Source organism: Erigeron canadensis, chromosome 5 (assembly GCF_010389155.1).
Source record: "Erigeron canadensis isolate Cc75 chromosome 5, C_canadensis_v1, whole genome shotgun sequence".
NCBI classification, from domain to species: domain Eukaryota; kingdom Viridiplantae; phylum Streptophyta; class Magnoliopsida; order Asterales; family Asteraceae; genus Erigeron; species Erigeron canadensis.
The window spans coordinates 43,056,867-43,073,794 of record NC_057765.1 but is presented as its reverse complement, the minus strand read 5'-3'; the positions used below and the strand labels follow the sequence as shown (position 1 = coordinate 43,073,794).

At 32.5% G+C, this 16,928-nt stretch overlaps 3 protein-coding genes across 3 annotated transcripts; 1 reads left to right on the top strand and 2 right to left on the bottom strand.

Moving 5' to 3' along the window:
* Positions 1–720: 720 nt before the first annotated feature.
* LOC122600424 (protein tas-like) lies at positions 721–4,762 on the bottom strand. The gene is made up of 8 exons (XM_043773135.1): positions 4,436–4,762; positions 3,643–3,738; positions 3,429–3,512; positions 2,696–2,856; positions 2,473–2,590; positions 2,158–2,293; positions 1,643–1,821; positions 721–1,213 (listed from the first exon to the last, which is right to left on the bottom strand). Exons 1-8 carry the CDS (start codon positions 4,688–4,690, stop codon positions 974–976), a joined length of 1,269 nt encoding a protein of 422 aa, XP_043629070.1. The 5' UTR covers positions 4,691–4,762; the 3' UTR covers positions 721–973.
* Positions 4,763–5,626: 864 nt separating this feature from the next.
* Positions 5,627–10,433, bottom strand: LOC122600175 (protein tas-like). The gene is made up of 8 exons (XM_043772846.1): positions 10,137–10,433; positions 9,139–9,234; positions 8,851–8,934; positions 8,183–8,343; positions 7,752–7,869; positions 7,460–7,595; positions 6,924–7,102; positions 5,627–6,043 (listed from the first exon to the last, which is right to left on the bottom strand). The coding sequence occupies exons 1-8, from the start codon at positions 10,353–10,355 to the stop codon at positions 5,804–5,806; spliced, it is 1,233 nt and encodes a 410-aa protein (XP_043628781.1). The 5' UTR covers positions 10,356–10,433; the 3' UTR covers positions 5,627–5,803.
* A 3,403-nt stretch (positions 10,434–13,836) lies between these two features.
* On the top strand, positions 13,837–14,447 carry LOC122602428. Its single transcript, XM_043775110.1, has one exon. It carries the CDS (start codon positions 13,843–13,845, stop codon positions 14,368–14,370), a length of 528 nt encoding a protein of 175 aa, XP_043631045.1. The 5' UTR covers positions 13,837–13,842; the 3' UTR covers positions 14,371–14,447.
* Positions 14,448–16,928: the final 2,481 nt, after the last annotated feature.

Genomic DNA, 16,928 nt, shown 5'->3' with positions numbered 1-16,928 from the left:
ACTGATAAGGTGGTGATGTGGATATTTTTTTGTTATCATATGGGCCACGTCAGGGCGGTTCATGGACCAAACATCTGGCGCACTATAGTGGTGTTGGGCTTCGGCTTTTTCCATTGTACGCTATGTGTGATTATTCATTAATTAATCATTGTGGTTTTATTCATCACAAAATGTATGCAACAAAACAAATCATTTGATGTAAATTGTTAAATCTTACTCGTGCTAATTTGTTTTTTAAGATTATTATCAAACTAAAGATCAATATTTTCTAACTGGTTCTCATCATCTTTGATTTTCCATCATATTGGTTGTACATGTGCTAGATGATTATGGTAGCTCTTGTAGGCACGCTCTTCTCGTAGTACTAACATAGTGTCCGTATAAAGTGTCATCGGTAATGATACATTGAGAGTGAGAGGCATCAATAGTGATATTGAGATATATGAAAAACATTACATTTTCAGCGATGCAAATTTTCATAATTTCTTATTCACATTTAATCATCTATCGTCCAAGAAAAAATAATTATTTGTCATTGTCATTATTATCATTATATTTATAAATAAACAATAACAATAAAGTCAACTTGTAGGTTTAATTGAATTTAGTTGAAAATGGCCCTATAAGATGTTTTTTTTCAAAAGCATGGATAATGAGATCATCGAAATTATTCCCTAAGAAGATGCATCATGCATGCTTCACCTAGTTTACGAAGTTACATATTTTGTACTTTTTCAAATACTCAGTATAATTGTATTACAAAAATACATGACTACCAAGTACTTGTTAACGACATCGTAGTGTTTTTCAGAAATTATAGACTAACAAAGTTATTGAAATTTTATAGCTCAAAAAAATAAAAAATAAATTTGCGGAGCTAGTAACAAAATTGTACACTAGGTAACTTTAGTCTTGATTTCACATCCACTCATACCTTTTAACATTTTGTATCTCTTGAATGTACTTTCAATATCTACAGGATTGTGGGATCTTTGTATCTCTTAAATATAGTTTCAATATCCGCCATCACATCTGGATTCAAGGGTCTCTCTGTAGTCAAGAAAGCGTCGATATCCTCTTTTAGCTGTTCTAAAGATGTTGCGCCGATGATTGTGCTTGCCATGAATGGTCTGTCTCTCACAAATCCAAGTGCTAGCTCAACTGGACTGAGTCCATGTTTCTTTGCCATCTCAATGTATTGTGCCGTTGCTTCCTGGCATACAAGAATAGCTTTGTGGTCAAACAGACCTGCTTACTAATTAGATGCAAATTTTCTATGGATGATGGAACGCAAGCAAGAACATAATTTAAAAGAAAACAATCAGTTGTACAGATGACACACAGTTTAAGGAAACCTTTTCTGAATAGTTGCACACATAAAACTGACTCTCTTCTCTTGGGTCCAAATCATTACCACCATGTAATTAAAATTGATTTAAGTCAAGCATCATTATCAATGTGGTTTACTTGTCCCGTAATATATTTATTTTTAGGTTTAGAGATTGGGGGACATGCTTCATAAAACTTCATTTACAATGTAAAAGGTTTGAACTTAGCCGACTCTATAGGTAATTCTAGTTTGGGTTTTACTCGCCAGGTAATAGCTAAGTCAATGCAAAATTATATAAGGTGATGGAAATACCTTGGCAATGGATTTATTGTATCTTTCCATGTATCCAGGGAACAGCTGAAGCCTGCCCTTTTTAGCAGCTTCAGACTCCGAATCCAAATACTTTCCACTTAAAGCTCCACCAGCCAGGGGAGAATAAGAAAGTAGCCCAATATTGCAGTTATTTGGGTGGCATACTTCAACAAGATCAACTGCAAAATTTGAAACAACACATCGATTTTGGGTAGCATACTTCAACATGAAAATCTACAACTTTGAGACACCAGACTCTGTATTCACACATCGTGGCATCAGGTTTTGTATTCCCCTGACTTCATAATAAAATATCACTTACATAAGACCAAAAATATATTAAGCTTGACTCCGCTAAATCACATGGCTAAATAATGGGATTAAATGGAATTTGTGTCTGACCATTGTAACTAATGCAACCATGATCTCAAAATGGACAGTCAAAGGAGTAACATGTAATAAAACCAAAAAATGTTTGGAGTAATTGAGGTAAATATCATGAAAAGAGAGCCTACCTTCGAACTTGCATCTTGTTAGCAGGCTATAACTGTTTTGAATGCTGACAATTTTTGGAAGTCCTTCAGCTTTTGCAGCATATACGAATTCCATGACTCCATATGAAGTTTCATTTGAAACTCCTATGTAGCGTACCTACTCATCCAAAAAAAAAAACTGTTATCATGATCACAATGGCACATCCTGAAATACTAAAGAATATATCATGACCGTTTTTATGTCCAGATCTCATGAAAATTATTAAATATTACATTAAAAGATGTACCCAACACTGAAAATGGTAGAAAATGAATTTAGATGAAACATGTCATTACCTTTCCTTCTTCAATAAGTTCTTGAAAGGCCCTGAGCTGTTCTACAAATGGTACACTTTGCCTCCATTTTAAAGGGTCATACAAGAACTCGCCAAATAAAGCCACATAGCGATCTGGCCTGGAAAATGTTAAGAATATAAATGTTAGCAATATATGTCTTCTCATTTATACCACATGTGTGGGTATTTGTGCGTCCAATACAGAGTTTCATCATGTAACTCACCAATGAATTTGTAATAAATCGATGTAATCAGTCTGAAGACGTTTTAAGCTTTTCTCAACACTTTCTTTAATGTTGGCAGCATCAACCCTCACAACTTCTGCATTATCTCGTACATAAGTAGATCTTTCGGAGTAACCACACACTTTAGTGGCCAATATAATCTGCAAGATACCAATGCCCCAAAGTGGAAATGAGAAACATGATCTGTGTGGTTAATATAATGTGGCGTTCTCTATGTGAAAGATCATCAGTTTGTGTCCAAAAGTGCAACTGCTTCCATGATTGAAACACAAAATACTAATGTAAATTAATGCTTCAGATAAGATTCTCAGGTGTAAAAAACGTTTCATTATTTCTAAATAAAATTAACTAGCAGCACAAACAGTGCATGATTACGATAATATTAAGATAATGTCAATAACATAGCAATGAGTTGCTCACGGAAGCAAAACATTTTGTTGTTGGGATACATCTTGTAATAGATATGAAAACAAGAAAATACAGATACATAAAAAGAAAGGTTGAGAACTGATGCAGAACCATACGATAGATTACTTTTAAATATTTAACAAAGGTGAAACATTTTCAAGTAATGTCAAATTGTCAAACAATAACTTTTTGTAATCAATGCATACATACATGGGTATCGATACCTTTCCCGTTACCTGCACTTCCAATTTGTAAATTATAATGATACAAAAAGACTGACAACGTTCAAAAGAGGAGAAAGTACCTGGTCACGAGGACGAGATTTCAGCCAATTTCCAATGTAAATATCTGTTAAACCTTGAGTCTCCTTCTTCACTGGAACCGGATACTTTAAGAAAATGGAATAGAATAAACAGAGTGGTTAAAAGAGAAATCTGTAGCTAGCTACTAAATAACTGTAGAGTAACAAAACAAAAAATGCAATCCAAGGAATTATAAAGTGAATCCTTATTTCTTACCATTTCTGCAGTGTCTAAAGTATTAATGCCATTTTCACAAGCGTAGGATAACATTTCATGAGCTTCCTTTTCAGTGTTCTGCTCACCAAAAGTCATCTGGAGTCCAGCATGAAACAAAATCAACACAAGTTTGTTATATGAAAAGAGCTTCTTACAACAACAACAATACTCAATCCCATCAAAGGCGAGGTATTGGGGAGGTGGGTATTGTTAAAACTAAAGAACAATATAGCCTAAAAATAACTACACCGTATATTGCAACTATTGTTGTTGTTTCTTCTGGTGGGGCGTTTTGTTCTAAATGCAACACCTCAGATCCTGTTGAGGTTCACCAGCAGAATACCAGTTTGGCGCTTTCTGGTAGACACTGGACAACAGTGGTTGGTGCCTTGGAGAGTGATTGTGTCACATTATTGCATAGCCATAAAAGCAAAGGTCAGGGCTTGTTCAAATCCCACATTCCTACCCATGTCCCTTTCAGTAGAGTTACGTGATACAGCGTCGGTGAGACGGAAAAAGATGGGTGATGTGGTGCATTCGTGTTGGAGCTCCTTAGAGATAGGGCGGGGCCAACATTCATAAACAGGCCGGTTGGTCTGATTGTAAGCAAACCAGTCAAAAGCTAGACTAACACATAGCAATCTCATTCATAAAATCTTTAAAGATAAGTTAAAAGCCCATAAATCATTTAAAAAAAAAAACTTACAGATAGATACAACTATATAAGCAAACAATTAGCAGAAGTGAGAATTAATTAATAATGAAAACCAGTAAGAAAAGAAAATGAACTTACGGTGCCGAAAGTGATTTCACTGACAACAAGGTTAGAATCCCCGAGTTGATTATATTGCATTGGGCTTCTTTGTGGATGCTGTGATGCAGCCGCAGCCATGGTTCTAACCTTCTTCTTCTTGTTGTTGTTATTAATATTATAAAGGGATGATGGAAAAAAGAAGTTGGATGAGGAGGCATATTTAGGGGAAATTGAGGCATTGTTGCGAAGAGGGTGGTGACGTATTCTGGGCCAAGAACAAGCAGCAGCATCCATTGAATCTTTGAAGAAGATACACACACGGTATTCTGATTTTTCTTGCACTTTCTTTTCTATCTTTGGTTTCTCATTCACACATAGGGGTCAATTTACTTACACAGTTATCATATGTCCACGTCATCTTTCTTAACTTGAAGACCGAAATTCCTCGTATTTAATTGTAATTAAATTAAAAGGGATTACAATATAAAACTGTTAGACACTTAATCGGGTAAAAACTCCTTTATAAATCATTTTTAAATTATAAAAATCATGGAACCCATAAATTTATTTAAAATATTAAAAAATTAGTATGTGAGAAATTTTTGTAGAGGCATGACGGTCATATTTAATTGTTACTCGTAATTAAAAACATACCCACTCAATATTTTAGTTGTTTTAAAGATTGAATGATTTATAGTATAAATTATTTTATTAAAAATATCTAGATATATTAAATAAAAATATTTAAACTAATAAATAAAAGAGAGATGCATTTTAGGTATGGCTGTAAAGTGTACGAGTTGAAAAAATGTTAAAAAATAGAAGATAATTTAAATATTATTAAAGCTGAAAAGTTGAAAATGAAGAAGGACAATTTATTTTATAGGAGAATTAAGATATTTTAAATATATTTAGTTATTCAAATATTAAAAGCAATTGTTTAAGAGTTATATTTTCAAAAAATACTTCAAAAATTCATAACTATAAATAAATTTTAGTCAATGAGTTGGTGGCTCATTGGTAAAAGGAAATCCACCAGGATTCGAACTTTACTTCCTACATTTGTATAAGTAAATTATTGAGGAGTTTTTGAGAGTCTCGGTTTCATCTCAGGCATGCATGGTCTCGAATGCTGACTATTAACTACTAACTCGTTGTTAAAAAAAAATTTGGCTTTATCAATTTATTTTTTTAATTGTCAACTTTTACTTAATAAATTTGGGTAGCATGTAAATAGATAAGCTAGCTAAAATACCTTTTATTTTAAACTTTACAAAAAAATTACTACGAGTAAAAAAAATACAATTCAATTCAAACTAAACACAAGAGCAATCCACCAATGCTATATAGTTTATTTATCTTTATCATATTAACTATTTTTATTCCATTTTGATCATCTTGCAATATCTAAAGGATGGTGGGGTCTTTGTATCTCTTGAATATAGTTTCAATATCCGCCATCACATCTGGATTCAAGGGTCTCTTTGTAGTCAAGAAAGCGTCGATATTCTCTTTTAGTTGTTCTAAAGATGTTGCACCAATGATTGTGCTTGTCACGAATGGTCTATCTCTCACAAATCCAAGTGCTAGCTCAACTGGACTGAGTCCATGTTTCTTTCCCATCTCAATGTATTGTGCCGTTGCTTCCTGGCATACAAGAATAGCTTTGTGGTCAACAAGCGAATTTACTAACGCAAATTTTCATGGAATGCAAGAACATAAAGTGCAGGACGACAATTAGCATATGCATGATGCATAGTTCAAGGAAACTTTCTGACTTGTTATAGACAACAATTGGGTCGATATCAGTAGCATCAAGTTTGCTACTTTGCTAATAACGATAATAATTATATGTGGCAAAACGGGCGGGTCAGGTAACAGGTCATTTATAGCATGGATTGGGCCCGGTTCAGTTCAGATTGGGTTGATCACCCAACACATTTTTTGTCCATTTTCTCTTAACTTTTGGAATTTTATAAAGAATGAGTTTAATATGATTACAAATAAGTAAATTCAGATATTATGAATTATGAAAATACCAATTCAGAACATTGTATCAATTTGAAATACACTTTTGCTAGTGCTTGGCCTGTTTTCCTTTTAGCTAAGGTAAGGTAATATACAACCCAAATCAAGCCATTTGACTCATTGATCTAATCTAATCCAAGTTAGCCCATTCATAAGTAAAATGTTAAATTTGCCATATGATGCTAACGCTTCAAATCATATCGTGGGGACCATCCATGTATTATATGTTGTATGTTACATTATTTGAAGAGGTTTAACACATAACTTTGACACACTAATTGTTAGCTAAGAATGTTGCAATTGTCAATATACAACTTGGCAACTTGCAAGTTGACCATACCAAGGCTCTGAGCAGAGTAAAGATTATCATAATAGCTAAATGAACACAACAAAATATAAGTTCAGTTATGCTATCAAGGACTCGAGGATTTTCAAGCAGCAATTTACTGGGTAATAGCTAAATGAACACAACATAATATAAGTTAAGTTGATGAAATACCTTGGCAATGGATTTGTTATATCTTTCCATGTATCCAGGGTATAACTGAAGCCTACCCCTTTTAGCAGCTTCAGACTCTAAATCCAAATACTTTCCGCTTAACGATCCAGCAGCCAGGGGAGAATAACAAAGTAAACCGATATTGCCATTATTTGGGTGGCATACTTCAACAAGATCAACTACAGAAAATAGAAACATACTTCAACAAAAAAGAATAGAAATAGAGAATGTTTTTGCACAACCTTACATAACTTACGTTAGCTTTAAGAGTTAAAAAAATGTTGTAATTTTCTCAGAAACATATATTGATCTTTAGCTTTAAGGATTATTCACAATTAGTACAGATTATCTTGTGCACCACTAAATTAGACAAAGTACTTCGCTGGACCTTTTACTCAATTGTAGATATCTTTACAAATATCACCCTCAAAAATGAATTATTGAAACAAATGATTTGTAATATCAAGATGTCAGAAAGTAATATATATTACACATTTACACTTGGTGGGAGAAGATGATATGATTGGATATCTTACCTTCAAAGTTGCATCTTACTAGCAGACTGTAACTGTTTTGAATGCTGACAATCTTTGGAAGTCTTTCATCTTTTGCAGCTTGAAGGAATTCCATGACTCCATATGAAGTTTCATTTGAAACACCAATGTAGCGAACCTAGACATAGAAAAAAGTTGATAGCTTTAACAAACTCTCACATTTACTTTTGTCGGCATTTTTCATAGATAGCAGTGGAAGATATCTTATTAGTCCTACTCTCCATCTTTTTAGTAACACAGTTAGTTCCAGTTAGGGAAAAGGAATACATGTTACCTTTCCTTCATGGATAAGTTCTTCAAAGGCCCTGAGTTGTTCAACAAATGGCACGCTTTGCCTCCACTTTGAAGGATCATACAAGAACTCACCAAACAAAGCCACATAACGATCTGGCCTAGAGGGAAATTAGGAAAAAGGTGTTTTAGCACACAAAACGTTATTACGTGGTTATATATTACTATGATATAAAGGATAAAGGAATGCATGTCTGACATATAATTAAGAATTAAAGATCTATAGTCATGGATGACAGACGGACACCTTTGTAGATGTTGATTAGTAGGTAGTATGATATACAACAACATACCAAATCCCGTCACTGCATTGTAGTTCTAAGGGTTAGAGAATGCAGAATCTTTTTAACTCATGAGATATGATTAGATACGCTACTAAACACCTTGATGCAACTGTGAGTATGTGAAACTCACCAATGAATCTGTAATAAATCGATGTAATCAGTATTAAGACGTTTCAAGCTTTTCTCAACACTTTCTTTAATGTTGGCAGCATCAACCCTCACAACTTCTGCATTATCACGTAAGTAGCTTAATCTTTCTGAGTAGCCAGCCACTTTAGTGGCCAGTATAATCTGCAATATAAGGCCCAAAATGAAAATGATCAGCATAATCAGTTAATAGTTGATAGTTCCATTGTTCAAATTCAATATATTGATGTGAATACTGAATACTATGGTTTAAAAAGGTTGTGAGATGAAAATTTGTAAAAATATAACTTGATATATAACAAGTGCAAAGAGAGCATGACTACCATCATAGTAAGATAATCTAAGGACTTTTGAATATATCTTGTAAGTTGTAACTTCAAGTATATACCAAATCAGAAAATAGCTCTAAAGTCTAAACTAGTTAAAAAAAACACACACAACAAAAGTGGATGCACAAAATGGATTACTTAGGATTATTCAACAAAAACTTTATTATCTTTAAGTAGCGTCACAAAGTTTAGTCTAAGCAATGACAACATAAAGGGATACCTGTTACCCACACCTTCAGTCTGAATATTGCACTGTATGACTCAACTAACAAAATAGATAGTATAAAAACAAAATGACCAGATGGAAAAGAGGGACAAATACCTGGTGACGAGGTTGAGATTTCAGCCAGTTTCCAATAAAACGATCTGTTGATCCCTGTGTCTCCTTTTTCGCTGGTACTGGATACTTTGAGAAAATAGAATAAGGAAATAAGAGTGGTTAGATGATAGTATACAAAAAAGAAGAGGGAACCATTCAAATTCTTCTGCAAGACTGCAAACAGTTGCTAGTGATTAGATAATTGTATACAATCAAACCAATACTTCTGGAATTGCATATTAAAGAAAGAGAATTTGAAATAGCGGACGGGAATGACTATATATGTCTTACTACTTCTGCGGTGTCTAAAGTATTAATGCCATTTTCGAATGCATAGGAGAGCATTTCATGAGCCTCCTTCTCGGAATTCTGTTCCCCAAATGTCATCTGGAATTTAGCATCAAATAGCAATTATCAGAGGTTTTTAATTCTGTTTTTATGTAAGAAAAAAAATCACCTAGTATATATAACTTGAACACTTGGGAAAGTTAATTGTCTGATAGATAAAAACATCAAGGTAGAAAAATATTATGTCAACATATAGAGCAATAACATAAAAACATCCGAGGAGCCTAAATAGATAACTGATTCTCAGCTGTGGTATATTTCATTACGAGGGTTTTGCTAACTTGTGCCCCCTGTGCTTAGGAAACGTGACCATATTCACAAAGTCATCTCCTCCAGACCAACTGAGCTACATGCCCCAAAAATTGTACCCAATGGTATATTTCATAAGCGATGGTAACCTAGTAGTAGGGGACATGCAGATGGACCGTCGGGTCAGTAACTTTTTTCAGATCAAGCCCCGTGTACATTTAGCCATAGCAGCATATATATGTATGCTCCATTTTTATTATTTTAAAATTTTTTTATGCTCCATTTTGGTAGTGTGACAGTCTGGGCAACGGTCGGTTAACCCCTTACTTTACGCCTGGTGTATCCCGACCAACATTTTTGGTATCTCGACCATATCGCTCCAAAATAGTGTGGGCCCCCTGTCTGTAATGGTAAATCTGGTACAGTAAAACCGGCCCCCTGTCATTAATAGTTTGGTCGGGTTACCAAGAGTAAAAGCGGCCCCCTGTCATTAATAGTTTGGTCGGGTTACCAAAAATAGGTCGGGATACCAGGCGCCTTACTTTATTGGCCAACATTATCATCAATTGTATAACACATGTGAAAAATGTACAAACTAGGGGCAAAAAACATAGATACAGATATAGTTAACTAACAATTAGCCAAACAAAAGTTATAAATGTAAAAGGAAGGGAAGTAAAAAAGTGACTAACAGTGCCAAAAGTGATTTCACTGACAGTAAGTTCAGAATCACCAAGTTGGTTATACTGCATTGGCCTTCTATCCTTTTTCTGTGGTGACATGGCTCTGATACAAGTGGTGGATTTGTTCCTAATGAAAACATATTTTGGGGAAATGGGAAGTGGCTTGTGACGATGATGATGAATTATAAGCCAATTAGTATTAGCAGTAGATGATGGAGCAACAGCCATTGTCAATATATTTTGTTGTTTATCTTACTTAATTGAAGATCTTTTTCATGCCGTTGTGCCCATTGGAGATATATGGTGTCCGCTAAATTATTGAAAGACATGGATAGACAGAAGCTGTTGGGGGGTCGGTTGGATTCTACCACGTAGGACGGGTCAAATGCTCTGTTTCATTTTTTTTTTCTTTTTAATAACAAAGTTAAATATTACACTATCTACTACCAGTCAAATGCTCTACTAAACAACCTTACGTGGTATATTTTCATGAAAAAACTGATTTTTGAACCCGGGCGTTGTCCCGAACGATACGTAAAACTTACAATGTGTATAAGATTGATGATATATGCGTAAAGATAAACATACATTATAAAAACGTATCATAAAACGAAAAAATTACAACATGGAGGAATAGAGGATAAAAAATGGCTCAAAAGACTATTTAAAAATGATACCACATCATAGTATTACGTGATTACCGAGTCATTGGTCATGCAAATATCAGTTGTTTTTAATTTAAAAGAACCGTTAAAATTTTTTTCATAAAAATCAATTAGTACACTAATCAATGAATAAAGAATATATAAAAGGTGAACGTTAAGGAAAAGTATTATAAAAAAAATAAAAAATCAAACATGCAGTCTTATAGGTGGATATGGTTATTAGTCGTGGATTATGTGAACGTTGACTGGGGATAACAAGTCTTAGGTTTTTTTTTTATGTAAACCTCTTTATAAAAAAAATTACCAATGAATATATGACTAAATGAATAAACAAAAAACTATTATAAAAAAAAAAAAAATCAAAGTTAGACAATAACATTGACAAAAAGGAGAAAAGACAAAATCAAGTATGCATGTTTAGATATAAATATAAGCGACATGTTGTTCATGATAATAATAACGTGAATTTAAAAAAAAAAAAAAAAGAAAGCAGGCTAGCAGCCCTGTTTGCTTTGCTGTTTATAAGCTCGTCCTTAAATGTATGTATATACTTATGGTTTTTTTTATAACAGTCAGTTGGTATTTGACATCAGGAGACACCTCATCGTATAATTGTGAAGCTTTGCACACACTCTAGACTACAAGATGTAGACCATAAGCAGTTACAAATGATTCAAAGAAAAAACCTTCAGGACATGTCACTCTAGAGAGTCGAACCCATGACCTGAGTAAAACCAATTATGACTCCAGTAAGTTGATCTAGCCTTCATTATCTTATATATACTAATGCTAAATGATTTTTTTAAGACGTCACTTAATATAATTAAAAAATTGTATACTTTAATATATCAAATGTTCACCTTTAAATTATATAGCTATTTAATTTTCATTAACGAAAACCCTTAAAACTTATTTTAGCAAAACTCTATTTTTAAATAACGTATATTTTCTATATATAATTTTAACCAAAGTATTAGGTTTAAAAACAATATGCAAACATAATTTTATCAAAGAGATGTAAACATAAGGTTGTCGCATATTAAGTTTAAGTTAGGGGTGTTCATACACCGGTTTGGTCTGGTTTTGACTAAATCTTAAACCAAACCAACATTTTCGATTTTAAAATATATTAAATCAAATTAGACCAAGTATGTTGCTAAACTGAACCAGACCAGACCATGTGAGTCGGTTCGGTTTGGCCGATTTGACGGTTTCAAATTTTTATTTCCCTTTCTTTTATTCCATATAATCTTGTGTATATATGTGAAGATTCGTGACAAAAAGTAATCACAAACACTTAAAATTTGAACATTTATCACATTATTAGAACACAATATATGTTTGAGCCAATAATCAAAAGACATTCATCGTATAATATTTTTTTTATAGATCCCACATAATTTACTTAAGAAAAAGTTTATTTTCTCTAAATTTATATAAAATGGAAGCAAAATATTTACATAAAATATATTATAGCCATTGTAATACCAACATGTTATCGTAAAATATAAACGTATATCATTTCTTTTCCTTTAAACAGTTAAATATTATCAAAAAAATATATACACATATACTTTTTGGCCTGTTCCGGTTTATGACGGGTTTTTTTTTTATTTAAACCGTAACCGAACCAATAATACTAAATTTATTTATTATAAAATAAATATTAAAAAATCATGAGGCCTATATAATTTATTTATTATAAAACAAATATTAAAAAATTAATATGAAAGAAATTTCACATTAAGCTTAGATTTATGGCAACTTTATATTCATAACTTTTTTTTTACCAAACTTCCACGACATATGAATTATTATTAATTCATAATAATGTGTTTGCATATTGTTTGTGGCTGTGTAAAAAAAAATACAATTTTTTTTTTTTTTTCAATAACCATGTAACATTAATCAAAAGGTCAAAATAAATTACATTACTTGTTGTCATACATTACCCACCGCCCACGTACGTGGATTATTTTAGTACGTATTATATTTATATGTACCTTTTATATATGTTGGGTTAATATTTTGTTATCTCTACTCCTATATAATAGAGGAGTTATATTTTATTTAGTTACTAATTTAAACAACTCTACCTAATATACCTATAATACTCTTAAATTTTAATTATTTATTTTTTTTTATCTCTCTTCAAATTTCAACCACTCTTTTTTTTTCTCTCCTCCATAAACCATTTTATTTTTCTAATTCATCAAAAATCTTTTATCTCAAAAACCGTATATCGATAACTTTCGGCGAATTTTTAAATCTGCTGGCGGAGCCTGTACGGCTAAAACATTTGACTATCACACTTTATGACATATCACCTCTTATGACCTATCACCTCACCATCTCACCGCCGCAACGCGCGGGTATTTTCTCTCGTAATAGTTAAATGTTTTTTAATAACATATATGAATCAAAATCACATGGTATTTAGATTACTTTTTAGACATGTTATAAAATTTTAAGTCTCTACTTTTTCAAAAGATTTTTCTGAATAAAATATGGTATCTGTTAAGAAAAAATTTACTTGCTTAAAAAAATACAAGCTTTTGGATGTAAAGGTTGTCGCAAATCGTTCCCAAAAATTGCTCTACTTTTTCAAAAGATTTTTCTGAATAAAATATGGTACCTGTTAAGAAAAGATTTACTTGCTAAAAAAATACAAGCTTTTGGATGTAAAGGTTGTCGCAAATCGTTCCCAAAAATTGCAACTTCAGTTTCTTATTTGTCAGAAAAAATATATAAATATTTCACACAATTAGAATACATTAACAAATCCCCTAAAGAATTACTATATCACATTTTGATAAGATTAAATAGATATGCATATATGGAAATATAAATCATAGCCAAAATTACATCCTAAGTGTGACAATCATTCCAAATAAAAAACACTCTAATCTATACAAAATATTCTTGTTAGATTATCTATATGCAATCTCAAATTGGATATAAATAATCCTCTAAGCCAAACCGCGTTTCCCCATCTCCCTGTGTCCAATTTGTGAGAATTAACCAAACGATAGATCTTCTAACAATATTCCATGCCCTTCAAACTGAAGAAGTCCGTAAAGAAGCTCATACACGTTCAAAGAGCGTGTAAGAGCTTCATCGAGACCCTTCAATCCAATGCTTGCAAAGCTTTAGAAAATATGACCACTATTGCTGTTTCACCACGCCAAAAAACACACATTCGTCATACAAGACAGCGTTTCACCATGACCCATAGTCATGACCACTTTTTTCAGCGTGATTCAATTGATGAACTCTATGTCACAAAATCGTGTCAACTGTCTAGAGAATCAACAAGTCGTATAGATGAAGAATTATTACATGTTACTTCGACTAGTACAAGTACTATTCGTAGTAGAAGGGAAAAGAAAATGGCAAGGATACATGATTCATTGCCGAAAGAGAAAAAGAAAAGTGAGGACGAGTTTCAGACACAGGAAGTACTCCGAGGGATTGATGAGAAAGCAGAGGAATTTATTTTGAAGGTTCGAGAACATTTGAAGCTTGAAAGGGAACAATCCATCACTGACTATCACGATATGCTACAACGAAGTGTTTGATTTCTTTTTTTCGTCATATATACTTTAGTTACAGCATAAACTTTGAAGCAATATATGCTTTTTATCAGCCATATGTTTTGCCGGTTTATTTATGGGAAAAGATATGAGTTTTGCTTTTAATAATTGTTTTATCTCTAGATTTTTTTTTCTTTATGGTGGAATACATACATATTGTTTTAATATTTGTGTGACAATGATTATTTTTTTCCAAAACTAAATTTGATAATTATCTGAATTATATTTAATTAAATTTTGGGTTTTGATAAATAAGATTTTGGTTAAGTTGTATTAACTAGTTGTACATTTACTATATAAAATTCAGGTATAAGCTTAATTTTGATATAAAAAAATATAACCTTTTATAGTTTATGCACTGTGAAGCCCTAAAAATTTCATTATAAATTTTTGAGTTAATTGCAGGATTCGTCCCTGTGGTTTACCCATTTTCGTGGTTTACATCCCTGTTAAGTTTTTTTAAACAAAACCGTCCAAACTTGTCATATTCTTTGCAAGTTACGTCCCTGTGGCTAACGACGTTATTATTTGGCCGTTAAGTCGACGCACGTGAGGTGCACGTGGGGGCAATTTTGTAATCTTCTACCCACAAACAACTTTGTAATTGCACGATTCTTCCCTGTGGTTTGTCCATTTTAGTGATTTACATCCCTACTCAAGAATTTTTGTGGAATAGATCAAAAGTACGCAAATTTGTTGCATGTTCCATCCCTGTGGTTGATGTAGTCAATTTTTTCCCGTTATATGGAATCATGTGCCACACATGTGAAGATATTTTCGTACATTCTCCCCAATTGTACACCTATTCTTTTTCTTTTTCTTACTTCTTACGACTCCAGCAAAATTAATTCAGTTTTTCTTTCCTTGTCATTTTCACATATCTTTCACATATCATCAAATTCCTCTTTATTCAATTTCCTTCTCATCCAATTATTTTTGAAATTAATTCTTATGATATTTAGGTTGTTAAGGCTAAAACAAAAAGAAACTTCATATTAATACACATCGAAGGCCCAGAATCCTATATATATATATACCCAATATATATTAATATAGAGGGAAGGGAATATGAGGCTGTTAGGCACCTAAGTTAGGTGAAAAACCCTTCACATACATTTTTTAACCATAAAAATCATTTGGGGGGGATCATTTATTCAAAATATTAAAATATTGGTATGTGAGAAGTTTTTTCACATAAGTTGAGTGTATAACAGCCTCATACTCACTTCTCTCATATATATATATATATATATATATATATGTAAACAACATACAAAGTAGGGATGTAACATGCAACAAATTTACGTACTTTGGATCTATTCCACAAAAATTCTTGAGTAGGGATGTAAACCACTAAAATGGACAAACCATAGGGACGAATCGTGCAATTACAAAGTTGTTTGTGAGGACAGATTACAAAACTGCCCTCACGTGCAGCTCACGTACGCCGACTTAACTACTAAATAATAACGTCGTTAGCCACAGGGACGTAACTTGCAAAGAATATGACAACTTTGGATGGATTTGTTTAAAAAAATTTAACAGGGATGTAAACCACGAAAATAGGTAAACCACATGAACGAATCCTGCAATTAACTCTAAATTTTTAATACATAGGCTTCAAATTAAACACAAAGTAACAAACCCTCGTGTGTCGGTATGTGGATGCAAACTATCAAACTTTTCCTCTAGAACTAGAATCATTATGTCCACTTAACCAATCCATCTGTAAATGCCGAACCAATATAGTTATGGGTTTAAATCTCATATCAAGTTTTTAATTCATTCTACAACTTTTTACTATGTTTCTACAATTTATAAATTAACTTCAGCATTAAGTAGCTTAGATGGTAACCATGAAAATTCCCATAAATTTATTGGTACCTATCAAATTTAGATGTCATTTATAATATAAACATTCATTCTAAGCTTTAAGTCGTTAAGTTCATTATGTGTCTTCTGCATGACATATGTAAGCTTGTACAGTTTAGTAAATTTATCAGAATGTTTGGTACGAATATCAATTCCCCTTTTATAAAGATATAAAGTGTAATTCTCTAAAGAATAGAGAAGATTGAACCCATAAAAAAAGAAGCAGCATATATTCAATCTTATAGGCATATAGCTAGTTCCTAATACGGTAGTAAGTATTTTCTTTAGATTTAAATTAACACGTAATCCGAACAAAATTAAAGGAGATCAAGCTAGCTACACATGACCTCTTCCCTCCACCAATATTTTAACACATTTTCTTCATCCCATTTCTCTGGATCTCCCCCCCTACATTGACATAATCACGCATCATCTTCATCTTTCTAAAACTGGAGTTTCCATGAAATCAAATACAATCTAATTTCTGTTTTTGGAAATCAAAAACTTTCTATTGTTATATCTTTCTTGAAATAGAAAAAGATAGGTGCATGCATGTATATAATTAGCCATGGGTCGAAATAAGCTTCCAATGAAAAGGATTGACAACAACACAAGCAGATTGGTCACATTTTGCAAACGTAGGAATGGACTCATTAAAAAGGCTTACGAGC

Bases quoted from the DNA above. Each gene is read 5' to 3' on its own strand.
- LOC122600424 (XM_043773135.1), bottom strand. From the start codon at position 4,690: ATGGATGCTGCTGCTTGTTCTTGGCCCAGAATACGTCACCACCCTCTT. The intron at 3,739-4,435 runs GTAAGTTCATTT...GCTGGACTCCAG, and splicing joins GTGAAATCACTTTCGGCACC to ATGACTTTTGGTGAGCAGAA. The intron at 2,294-2,472 runs GTAATGACATGT...TTGGATGAGTAG, and splicing joins AACTTATTGAAGAAGGAAAG to GTACGCTACATAGGAGTTTC.
- LOC122600175 (XM_043772846.1), bottom strand. From the start codon at position 10,355: ATGGCTGTTGCTCCATCATCTACTGCTAATACTAATTGGCTTATAATT. The intron at 8,344-8,850 runs GTATTTGTCCCT...CTTATATTGCAG, and splicing joins AATCTCAACCTCGTCACCAG to ATTATACTGGCCACTAAAGT. The intron at 7,870-8,182 runs GTGAGTTTCACA...ATTTCCCTCTAG, and splicing joins GATTTATTACAGATTCATTG to GCCAGATCGTTATGTGGCTT.
- LOC122602428 (XM_043775110.1), top strand. From the start codon at position 13,843: ATGCCCTTCAAACTGAAGAAGTCCGTAAAGAAGCTCATACACGTTCAA.